At 41.1% G+C, this 13055-nt stretch overlaps 1 protein-coding gene across 4 annotated transcripts in view; it reads left to right on the top strand.

Moving 5' to 3' along the window:
- diaph2 (diaphanous-related formin 2) overlaps positions 1-13055 on the top strand; it is a 397003-nt gene that overhangs the window by 365573 nt on the left and 18375 nt on the right. The window contains exon 28 of one of the 4 annotated variants that reach the window (XM_086133327.1): positions 1968-4365. The exons of 2 other annotated variants lie outside the window; for them this stretch is intronic. In XM_086133327.1, coding sequence (XP_085989453.1) covers positions 1968-2107 — 140 coding nt within the window. In that variant the 3' untranslated portion in view covers positions 2108-4365. Of the gene's footprint in view, positions 1-1967; positions 4366-13055 lie in introns of those variants that run through there. One more of the 4 variants, XM_086133335.1, reaches the window with a different exon arrangement.

Below are 13055 nucleotides of genomic sequence, written 5' to 3' on the forward strand. Positions count from 1 at the left end.
AAATACCGGTACCAAAACAGTATTGTGTATTTTACCTATCCACACACAAGAAGAAGAAAAAAAAGAACAGCAATGGATTTTACGTTAATAGCTGCAAATGTCTAAACAACATGGTCTTTCTATGAATCGATAAAAGCTGGCATGTCAAGAAGATTGATGGGGGTGGAATCATCCTGCCATTTTATTTTATTACAATCAGTGGTCATTTGTTACAATTCATAATCAAATGACTGGGCTTGCATTCTCCATTCTGCAAGTGTTGCCACTATTAGAGGTTGAGATGACAAATGTTAGATATTTAAACTTATTTTATCTTGCCAGAAGACTTAAATAATGAAGAACAAACCTTTTGGTGTCCGGATACTTTTTACAGTACTGGATATCTTAAAAATATCAGTTAAAAAAAAAAAGAAGGAACAAAGACAAATGTTTTGTAAAGTGTTAAAAATGTTCAAAAGGTATGTGTTTTTTTAAATTGACGTGTTCTAATTAGTATTGTTACAGTACATTTTTGAATTAATACACATACAACAAATGTGCAGTTGTTTCACAGTCATCAATTATTTCACAGCGTTTTACTGACATTTTAAGTTTATGCTGTGGTATTGTTTCAGCGCCGGTATCTGTATACATTTTGGTAGTGTGACAACAATACTTTCGAGTGAAGCGTACCACAAATTAGTCAACTGAAGGCCAACCAAAATTTGGAGTGCCAGCTCCCGTGTCAGAGAAAAGTATTTATTTACGTGGGCTATACCCCTTGAGATGCAACATATCGTTTGCAAGCGGTTTCTGGCACTTTATTAGCTCTGTGGGTTTTGGTGTTGTGGACTCATTCTTGTCGTCATGTAGCATGGTTGAGTGCCCTTCATGGTGCCATGATCCTAGGTGGAGGATGTGGCCGTTTGGAAATGTCATGAGAAAGGTCGAGACCATCATAATGAACCAATTCAACAAGCAGATTTATGGGGTTCTTTGAGATGAAATATGTTAAGGTGATGGCAGAACACACGGGTCGCTTCGGGTACCCCAAAGGTCACCTAGCTTAATTTAAATTAGGCCTTAGGGATAGCCAGGTAAATATCTCATGGAAAAGACTGCAGAGGAAGTAGAGTAGCTTGTTACGCCGGTGTGTGTTGGGGATTCGGATAAGGCTAATTGGTGGCTATTTAACGATAGTATTGATTGAAGAGTTTGGGAAAGACATGTCAAATTATATAATCATCGAACCCAATTTTGGCTCATGCAACAAAAACCGCTGTGCATTGCTTGTTATTTACAGCAGGAGAAAAATGCAAGGCTTCAGTACTTGCAGCACTCCCCATCAATCACAGTGAATTGCGCTGCACTCAATCCCATCAATTACTGTTTCCCGTTGACATATGCAGCAATAATTCCTGATCAGCCAACAATTCCCCAGAATAACAGCTTTGCCAGGAACAAACAGCCCGGCATTGTAAATGTGTACGTCAAAGTTCTCCACTAAATCCCACTCGCTTCATCTCAATTCCCCATGTTTCAACACAGTATGTGTCAAAAGAACTTCCCACTCAAAACGCCTGAAAATGAGTCAGAAACAGCCCGATAATGAGTTTTTCCTCTCTGGGAGAATAACAGGGTCTCGATTCTGGCTGTTGCACCGCTGGAAGCCCCATTGATAGCTTTGCGGCAAGTAGCGGCTGCACTGTGTGGGTGTACAATAAAAGTTTGACTGCTTGCATGTCGAAACTCAAAAGTCTAACATAAGAGAGTTTTAGTTGTACGCACTTCAAATTAACGTTCCCCCTATATCTTTGATCCACTGGTGAAAAGGACACTTTGATTTGCTCCTCTTTCATCTATAACTGCTTCAAACAACAAAGTGCATGTAGACAAGTGGTTACGATTGTATGACTGTCTGTGTCTTATGTGTTGTGTTCATTCATTCATTCATTCATTCATCTTCCGAACCGCTTCATCCTCACTAGGGTTGCGGGGGTGCTGGAGCCTATCCCAGCTGTCTTCGGGCAGTAGGCGGGGGACACCCCGAATTGGTAGCCAGCCAATCGCAGGGCACACAGAGACGAACAACCATGCATACCCTCACTCACACCTCGGGACAATTTAGAGTGATCAATCAGCCTGCCATGCATGTTTTTGGAATGTGGGAGGAAACCGGAGTACCCGGAGAAAACCCACGCAGGCCCGGGGAGAACATGCAAACTCCACACAGGGAGGCCGGAGCTGGAATTGAACCCGGTACCTCTGCACTGTGAAGTCGACGTGCTAACCACTGGACTACCGGGCCGCCATGTGTTGTGTTGTATTGTATTATTTTGTCATTTTACGTTAACTGTTATTTTGATGGCGGCGCGGGCACCCGCAGCGGCTCCTCTTGTTGTCTGGTTGAGAGGGAGGAAATTTCATCGGTGCTGTATGTTGCACATACAGCGCATTTGATAATAAAGTTGTACTTGACTTTACTTACTTAAAATCTTGAAAGTAGACCAATGAGGCATGTTTACATCATAGTCAGCATACAGGTGGGGTGTATTTCTGTCAGTTTTCAGCAAAACTGAGGGGTCGGTCGAGACCTGACCTGGTTAGTGACGATTACACCGATGGACGAAAATCCACTTCCGTCAGTGCTTAGTCTGTCAAGTTTCCTGTCATTCATCATTTGTCTGCAAAAAGATTGACGGAAGATCCACTTCTATTTAAGACTATTGAAGCCATGATTTAGCGATGTGCATTCTTATCTTAACGACGCATTACGGACTGTTGCACTTTGACTATAATGTGACCTCGACTTGAACTTCGTGGAATAACCTCGACTTGAACCTCGTGGTATGACCTCGACTTGAACTGCCTTTGCGGTGGTCAATAATGTTCACACCTTTGCAGACAAAGACCCGACAACGCTGTGCATGCACCTTTTAGCGGACTTGCGGTTTCACACCCAAGTCCTGTCCAAACCTGCTAGAAACAAAAAAATCGCTGTGGTACTACCACAGCGATTTTTTTCGGGGGCGATTCTTAAACGGAAATGCTGAAACAGTTCTTAGGAAAATGAGAATGCTGCAAATGATCCGGAAAAAACGAAAGTGATAGACCCGTATCAGTTGGAAACGACGCCTTGCTTAAAATATACAAGACATGTCTTGAGATGTTGCTTGCGCACATTTGTGCCTTGACCACAACGATTACTTGTGTCACACTTGTGCCCTGAACATTCAGATAAAATCTTGAAAAAACTTCTCAATTTCCAGCCTCTGATTTCACACCTCACCTCAGCTCGAATTCAAACAAAAACGCGGAGGACCTGGAGGACGCAGAGGATGACGAAAGGATCCCGCCGTGACCACAATATCCTCTCCCTCCCCGCCTCCAACACTAGATACTGTCCACAGGTGTGAATGTGAATGTTTGCCATATGTGCCCTAAGTGAGTAGCGACTTGTACACGCATGTCAGTTGAGATAGGTTTCAGTTACCTAAACTTTGTAGATGATGGCCAAATATTTTACAGCTAATGTTTTAGCATACTTCATTGTAATCCAAGTTAAAACACAACCCTAATTGTTCTGAATAGTAAAGCTTAAAAACCAAATGTGTAGTATACCTCACCTTTGAGTACCTCTCTTCAGCATTAGGTTTGTTTGTACTATTTTACTACACAACGTGGAATTCCACAAAAAACCCAAAGGAGAAAAAAAATGGAGCCTGTCAAAGCTGAATGGGCAAGAGGCACGGTAGGCTTTGCACTGGTAGACTGTCAGTGTTTTTGTAAATTGTTGAGGCTTTCGAATTTTGGGTGCCCTCATGTAGCATACCTTACCTTTGAGGAGTACCATTGTTGGCATATTTTGGCGCTTTTTTTTCTCATCATGATCAGTGATCTGCTATCTGTTTTATTATTATTATGATAATTTTTATTATTATTACTGATACCCTGCAAAATTTCATCTGTATTAATCTGATTTGAATTCATTTTTCTTAAGGTGATGGTTCTGCTTCTGGCTATTTCGTTCCAATTCTAGACCGAGTTTGCTTGACCTTTTTTTTGCTTAATTCGACAATCAAACTTTTGTTGCTGTAGCCCGCATGTAGCAGACCTTACCACAATGTACCTTTTATGAAATAGTTTAAACACCCCCCCCCCAAAAAAAAAATAAAAACAGACAAATGTGTCACTATAAGTAGTATGTTGCTATTTTCATTCTTAGTATTTTCTTCTTTGGCCTTTTGTCATGGACACCCTGAGAACTAGCAGCTAATCAACAGTACATAATTTGCGTTATTCATCTGGGAATTCACTGTATATATTCTATGTGACCCTTTTGCTGTGAGTCCTTTTACATGCCATGGAGTTAGTTACCAGGTGTGTGTACGTGCGTGCGCCAGTGTGTCTTTACTGTATTGTGTGTGGTGAGAGTGATGTGGTGTTGAGGTCACTTGTGTCAGATCCAATGTCCCGGTCTATGCTGTGATGTGAAGGGCGCTGTCAAGAGACAACCACAAGGCAGTGCGGGTACATCTACCCTCCGTGCTCTTTTTTTCCTCCGTGGCACCTGGACACACATGCGTGCACACATATACACAAACCCTTTTTTGCACACATACTAACAATGACACACACACACAGACATGTGCAGACTTCTGTAAAGTGACACACAGTGGCGGGAAATTCCCCACAGGGAGAAAGCCCCGGGATTGGGAAGTCATTTCAAAACAAATACTGCCTACTTGTTGACTATGTGTGCTGAGTACATGGAGTGGACAGATACATATTCAGCTCACTCCATATGGAAGAAATGTGCTCACACACATAGTTGATGATGCAGCTACATTGGGAATCATTGAAAGGAAAATACCTACTTAAGATTAACAAACTAGACTTTATAGAGCTTGCCTCTTAACATTCATAACTGCCATACAAGTTTAAAAAAAAAGTTAACTCCATGGGCTCTCTTTACGCAGACAGCACACCTGTGCCGCGGTGCAAATACCAGCACGTCCTGATTTTTCGTATCAACGCAAGGCTTTTTGCGCATTTCCCAATTTGGTAGACCAGTCTTGAAGATACTTCCTGTGGAGTGACAGTGTGGAGGCAAAAAGTCAGTTCAAACCTGACGGCTACTCGGACCATTACGAAATACTGGCGCAGCTGGTCTCACCTGATTTTGATTTGATCTTGAGCTGCGCGGACATGTGCGGTGGATGTCAGACTTCATTCATAAATATTGTATGTGGACAGCGAGCATGAAACCCTCTGTATCATTGTTTTTTTGTTTTGTTTTGGGGTTTTTTTTCATTTGTGCACAGCTATGGGCAGGTGCACAAACATTTGGTGATCGGGCGTCTCCAAGTACCTACTTCACAGTACAGCTATGCTTCTGCCATGTCGGGAGTCCACTGCGTCACGAGCGTATCACATTTATTGGGAATGAAAGGAGCCGCTTTCATTGGTCATAATTGAAGTTGACTGTGACCACTCCCGCCTATATATTACCATTTAAGAAAGTAGAGACAATAAGATGAATCAACTGAATGTTCATGCTTCTAAAGGTCCTTCAGTGTCAACGTCTAAAACGAATTAATCTTCCAATGAACGTAAATCACACTGATAAGAAACAATCTTGACATTTACTGAGGTCTGTCAGTGACATCATGCACAATTATTGTTCTTTGGTGAGGGCTTAGGATTTGACATCTGATGCAACATTTTTGTGTAATTCTGAATTCAACGTCTTCAGGATTTTCTTTTTTTAAAGGTTGCAATGTAAAACCATATTACACAGTTGTTAAAGACTTGGAAACTCTAAATGTGTGTATCATTTCAGCGTGTTCTCATGAGAATGTATTGAATACACAGTATTACGTTCATAAATGGACTGCATCAGCACACAAAATGAAGCTACCATGCTTCAATAATGGTTCATTTTTTGGAATTATTTTCAAGCAGCAAAGGAATCACCACTGAAAATATGACATTAGACTATTATTTACATATAAAATCCTATTGAATCTCCTTAATAGTATGTGAACCTTGCTTTGACAGTTCTTTACTTATCCATTCCTTCATTTTGACATATTTTATGGTCTTTTTTTTGTTCTATGGTGTGACTTTTCGCTGTCAACTGAAAATGTAGTTATTCTTGGATTAATAGCACTTGAGTGTTTGTGTCAGTGTGTGACTCTCCGACTTGCATGGCAACGGCATATAAATCTATTTCTCTTTCACGCCTGTGTCGCTCTCTTTCCCATAGCTCAGTCCCCATGCTGTCTGCCCACCCCCAGTGTACGCTATGTCCACACTTGAGGAGTCACATCGTGAAACTTTAATGCTAATTGATCCCAGTGCAGTATTGTGGACACAGGTGCGTTGCCCCAGGGTCTGGCTCTGCCATGGACATCGATGGATTGTGTGTAACAGACGGGCTGATAGGGCCATGCTACAAAGTGCCACCGGGCACGACACTAGTGACCCACTTCTTCCCAATCAGCACATGTTTGCAGTACACAGTTGCTGGCTTGTCTTTGCATCAGTTAGCCTAACTGATGCAAAAGTGAGCAAACAGCGGCCCGCGGGCCAAATCCGGCCCGTTGGTCTTTTTAATCCGGCCCGCCGAAGGTTGGTACACAATTAAGGTTCGATGTCAATGACTGCATTCATTTCATTTGGACTTGTAATGACAGGCATTTCAACGCCAGTTGGCGCAGTTACTTGAAGTTGCAGAGCATAGGGAGGAAGGGGGAGACGATACGGAAGCCCGCAGTAGCGCCAAGTCAAGCAAATCCCGTTCGATACGACGGAATAATGTACTCTTAAAGTCTGAAAAACGTGCCAAGAAATGCTAAATACTGCTTTTTAAATAAAGAAATCCAATTAATATTATGTCGAATTTAGTTCACCCTTTTGATCCGGCCCTCCGTAATATTTTCTGGTTCTCATGTGGCCCTATGCAAAAAATAATTGTCCACCCCTGAGTTAGAGAGCAAAGTGTCTCATGGGATTTTGCAGCCAAATAGTATCCCAAGATCTGAAACTTTTAATCTGTTCAATTTCGTACCGATGCTTTATTTGCAACAATTCTGAACCTAAAACTAACATGTTAACTTAAATTTAAATTGGTATTGTTCTTTCGGTTCTCTGGTACCAAAGGCAAAAGCCCTCCCCATTTATCTTGGATGTGGACGTGTTCAGTTTTTTTCATACAAATGCTTACTGTAAAAATGACTCAACTACTTTGTTAGCGTAGGTCAATGATTGACGGCAGCATGTCCCGACTTTCGTACAAATTGTTCTTCCGTAACTATTGTAGGAATCAGGAACGGAACTGTTCCTTACCAGGTTCCCGACGCTGATCTTCTACTTGCAGTTTCAATCTTTCAAGTAAAAGTAAATTCTTAATTTTCATCCATCCATCCATCAATCCATTCATTTTCTGATCCGCATTATCCTCACTTGGGTAGCGGGGGGTGCTGGAGCTATCCCAGCCATCTTTGGGCAGTAGGCGGCGGACACCCTGAACCGGTTGCCAGCCAATCGCAGGGCACACAGAGATGAACAACCATCCACGCTCACACTCACACTCACACCTAGGGAGAATTGAGAGTGCTAAATCAGCCTGCCATGCATGTTTTTGGAATGCGGGAGGAAACCGGAGTACCCGGAAAAAAACCCACACAGGCACAAGGAGAACATGCAAACTCCACACAGGGAGGCCAGAGACGATCATACCCATGACCTATGTTCTTAATTTTCAAACTAACTTAATTTATTCACAATCTTTGCTCAAACATTTTTTTTTTTGGTTCTCTCTTCTCAGTGGGAAACTGTCAAATATGTGCCAGGGTGGATTCTGGAGTCAATACAAACCAACACATCAAGTGTGAAAGCCTCCTATGATTTACAAAGGGAGTCATGGCAGTAGAAAATCAAACATTCAGCAAACCGACTTTTGCTGTTCTCACTCATGTTGTCTGTGTGATAGTTTTTGAAATGTGCTAGTTCTGAGCCTGTGAGCTGTGGGAAAATGTAAATCTATAAATTGTGCTGAAGCTGCTGTGTCACTCCCAGTCTTTCTTTCATGGCCGTGTGTGTGTGTGTGTGTGTGTGTGCGTGTGTGTGTGTGTGTGTGTGTGTGTGTGTGTGTGTGTGTGTGTTGACAATTGCATCTTTTTGTCAAGGCGCAGGTGTGCGTTTTAGGTGGGATCACTTTGACTATCCTCTGTGGTATATCTTATTTGATTGTGATTGGGCCATGTAAATCTCATCAAAAAGGAGCTAACAATTGCATCACGTGCACAGACGCCCGAGCATCTGGCGCCTCCAAGTACAAACTGCTGGGAACATCCTGGACCCCTGCTTGAGAGGTTTGCGTGTGTGGAAATGTTGTCCAAGTGTGAGGTAGAGAAAAAGGCTAGATTAGCATTGTAAAACATATTATAGACTAGTATAGCATCGTTCTACAAGGAAAAAATGTGTAGCTTCACGATGTTATGATTTTTGTTTGAGTATTTTTGTTCTGACTCACTGTGAGCGACTGGTTAACACTGTGCAGTGGTGCAAGGGTTCGATTCCAGCTCTGGCCTTCCTGTATGTAGTTTGCATGTTCTCCTCGTGCCTGTGTGGGTTTTCTCTGGGTACTCCGGTTTCCCCCCACATTCCAAAAACATACATGGCAGATTTATGGAACTCTGTAAATTGTGCCTAGGTATGATTGTGAGCGTGAATGGTTGTTCGTCTAAGTGTGCCCTGCGATTGGCTGGCAAACAGTTCAGGGTCTTCCCCACCTACTGTACAAATGGGCTGGGATAGGCTCCAGCATGCCTGCGACCCTCGTAAGGATGAGCTGATCATATGGTGGGTGGACGTAGATTTTTGTCCTTTTTGTTTTGGTGAACTGAAAAATCAAATGTTAAATCCCGAAAAACAAAGACAGCTTTTATTGTTTTCCTCTGAAAGCCTCTATCTACATTTTTGAGCTTTTTATTTTTAGCTGAAATACAAAGAAAGTTATGTTTGTTTTAGTCAATGCAAATAACTAATCACAATATTCATTGAACAGCTATCGTTTGGGATGCTCAGTAATGGAAAAGTGTACAATATGCAAGATGGGTGTTGAATGTAGTGGTATCGATATTATCGCAATATTCAACATGTACCTACAGAAATGACATTCACCTCTTGGATGGCGATACCTCTTTATGGTTGCTTCTGACTGGTCAGTTAAACACCTTCCAATTCCATATGAAACTTATTGCACGTCTTTGTAATATGAATATTGCACAGGCCAAGATCAGAATGATTACATTTTTGCAAAATGTTTTGCAGCTCTGGCTTTGCTGTTAGCGATAAAAATCCAATCATTTTATTTATTTTGGGGGAGGGGGGGGGATATTTATTTATTTATTTTAATTTCAATAAAGCAAAAGTATCCCACAACAATAAAAGTAATCACAGTATTTAGACATTGGATTTCTTTGCGTACATTAAAAAAAATCAAAGATAAATACATGTTTTCCTCCATTTAAAAAACACATTTTTTGCTGTGTTGACCATTGGAACAACAAAGTTTTTTTAATTGATTTATTTTTATTGACAAAGTCAAGTCCTGAGCAATATCACAACATTTGAAGCTGCATGTATTCAGCAATTAAAATACTACTACTACTACTACTACCAATAATATCAATAATAATAATAATAATAATAGTACATTTAAAGAATTAAACACAAAAATGTTTGATGTGTATTTTCTGGCGATTTTATAAGTCCCTATACATCCACAATTATGCCTTGCGTAAAATGTTCAGAAATGTAACTCGAAATTCTGAAAGATTTCAGCAGCTTCCCAAAAAGTATGAAGAATGTCCAATTGTGTGGGGCAGCGTTGATTTGCTCCCAGAAAGAGGATCGTATTGGAAAGTGCACATTGTCAGGCCTCATAAATCACAAAAGAAATGAAGTGTGTTAAGCAGTGTGGAGCCATGCGTATGTATGGCTCCTCCATTGACTTTGCCCATTCATGGTGCTCAAAGACAGTGGAGGGGAGCGGGGGGAAATGAACGCTATGGATAGATGAGGTCTAACTTTGGCCAGCATCCTTTCCTCCTCAAGCCCCTCTTCCTCCATTAAAGTGTGATGAGTGACCTCACTAAGGGAGTCGGCGTACAGCACTTAATTCACCACTTATTTATTTATACATGGTGGAGTTGTGTTGTTTGCTTGTTTTGTTGAAAGGCTTCTGGGCAGAGTAGCGGTGGCATGTGAGCACCGTGTCCCACCCTGGAGGGCATCCCTTCTTTAAAAAAAAAAAAAAAAATCTTCCTTCTTGATGAATAAGTGAAGGCCATGGATTAATTTTTCATTCTAACAGAATCCATTGTCGCCTGAGATGTCTGGTTGCGGCGTGGTCTTGTCAAGCTGCAGGCAATTAAAAGAAACCTACGACCCCAGCATGACCATGAGAAGCTTGCACATGCGCACACACACACAGACACACACACACACACACACACACACACACACACAGCTATACACGCGCACACACATGCACACTGTATTTCTCATTTACTTTATCAATATAATGAGATCAAATCCAAGAGCCGCATCATTAATTAGTATCAATCCATCCATTTTCTTTTGTTCAATTTGATTCATATCCACATGCTCATACTGCCCTCCATCCATCCATCCATTCTCTTCCACTTAACCAAGTTTAATTTAACTTGAATAACCAATGTATTTATTTTTATTGGAGATCCCACTACTTGCTTCTGCTGGTTTGGATTAATTCTGTTCACCATCCATTGCTTTTATTTCGCTTGTGCTGTTTTTCCCCCATTATATTTATGTTCCTTTCATTCAATGTCGACCACATTTTAATTGTATCTGATTTTCCTTCCTCCTTTCCTACATTTCCTTTAATTTATCCTCTTTTCATTTTAACCAGTCATTAATATTCTTCATTTTAGCCAGGTTTTGTTTCATTTTGCTTAATCCCTTTTTTAATCATATTTTATGAACTGCTGCCTGTCACTATGACACCATGCCAACTTTCTTCAATAATCATCGGGTTATTGATACTCATCAATCAAAAGGAAGCCTTTTTAAGTCTTTGTCAAGGCAGATTTGTGTTCAAAGTTTATGCTCTGTTGAAATAGCAGACACTCATGTGGTTGGTTCAACTTTATGATCTGATGATTGCATTCCATCCACTTTGAACATTTTATTATTGTTTCAAAGTGGAGGTGTCTCGTTGCTCTTGCTGGGGACATAAAATCTCGTGACAGGCCACTTTTGTTCCAAAGTATTATCATCCATCCATTATCCAGACCACTTTACCCTCACTAGGGTCGCGGGTGTACTGCATCCTATCCCAGCTGACTTCGCGCAGAAGGCCAATTCCACCCTGAACTGGTCGCCAGCCAATTGCAGTGCACACATAGACAAATAACCATTGGTGCTCGGACTCACACCTAGGGACAATTTCTTTCCCATTAACCTGCCATACATGTTTTTGGAATGTGGGAGGAAACTGGAGTACCCGGACAATAAAACCACGCAGGCACGGGAAGAACATGCAAACTCCACACAGGGAGGCCAGAGCCGGAATCGGCCCCTGGACCTCAGCACTATGAGGCAGACGTGCTGACCAGTCGGCCACAGGAGCTCCTGTTTTAAAGTATTCGAAATTTCAATTGTTTCTGTGTGTCTCAATAGTGTTGTTGTTTTCTTTCATCATATTGAAGTAAAATGATGTACGAGTACTCAATAGCTAACCGACTTACTTTTAAGTGAATATTCAGACTCTCAATTGTTGAATTTGAACATCACAAGTGTTTCTTTAGCCAGAAGTCTTGCACGATTGCTTTAACTGTCATACTCCACAACAAGTGTTGACAGCCGCATAGGCAATGCACAAGCAAAAACATGAAAGTAGCAAAGTGTAGCTCATCATAGGACGCGTGCTGGTGTTTTTGTACATGTGGGAGCATCTCTGGCCATGAATGATTCAGGCAGAAAGAAGAGAAAGTGAAGAAGTCTTTCTGGAGAATGTCCCACCCCTCTCTCCGCCACTGTGAACAGAAGGGAGCGTCCTCGCACGGCCAAATGGGCCTGATGGTGAGGAGCGCATCTGCTCACTCGCTATGATCCCCACCACCACTCACGCTGCACACTGGGAGACATCAGAAAGCAGAATAAAAAATAAATAACACACAACATCATGTTTTATTAAGCCAAGTTGAACTTCACTCGCGAGTGGTCCATCAGAATCCTGAGATTGAGTGACGAAGGAATCTTCAGTGAATGAAATGCATTGACATAACTGTTCAAGAGAACACAATGCAAATGTAATGGACCAATGGTCATCATTCAATTAAATCGTATTTGATTGAGACATCATTAATATGGTGAGTGTCTTAAAAAATGAAATCATTCATATTATTATCAAAGGTAATTTGTGCAACGTTGTTATTTTGGAAGTGGGTATTGACCTTCACACTAATCAGTGTGCAGGAAGTAGCTCCCACTCTGAAACAGGTTGGTGACCCCTGAGCGACACCATATGGTGTCCAAAGCGCTTGAAAATCCTCACAGTATCTTATTTGTTACACTCTGTAACAGTGTACTTTATAAAAACAGAGTAAGAAGATAATTAAATGTAAATGTAAATAAATAGTTTGTGTATCATGATGTAATGCTGCAATCTGATTCCTTGTGCTGCTCCTTTTGGTGTCCCTACTTGAGCAACAAGCAGGCAGTATAATGCAAACACAAACAAAGAATAATAGACTTTTTTTTCTGCTATGACTGTAAAATCACTCTGTAAGATAATATTAGTGATTTTGCATAGAGGATAAAGAATATATGCCTGTGAGTATCATTATATTATCTGCCGAAATGTGTTGCTCCATCGTTTGTGTTTGTATACCACTAGATTCTAAAACAGCGACTTGTGATGCTAACTGTTAGCGTGTCAATAATGTTTTGTGTTGTTTGTTAGCATTAAGGTAAAGTTTTGTTGTTTTAACTACACAATTTTTAATTCTCTTGTTTTAATCATT

Source organism: Hippocampus guttulatus, chromosome 2, assembly GCF_054856545.1.
Source record: "Hippocampus guttulatus isolate MCC_2025c chromosome 2, RoL_Hgut_1.0, whole genome shotgun sequence".
Taxonomy (NCBI): domain Eukaryota; kingdom Metazoa; phylum Chordata; class Actinopteri; order Syngnathiformes; family Syngnathidae; genus Hippocampus; species Hippocampus guttulatus.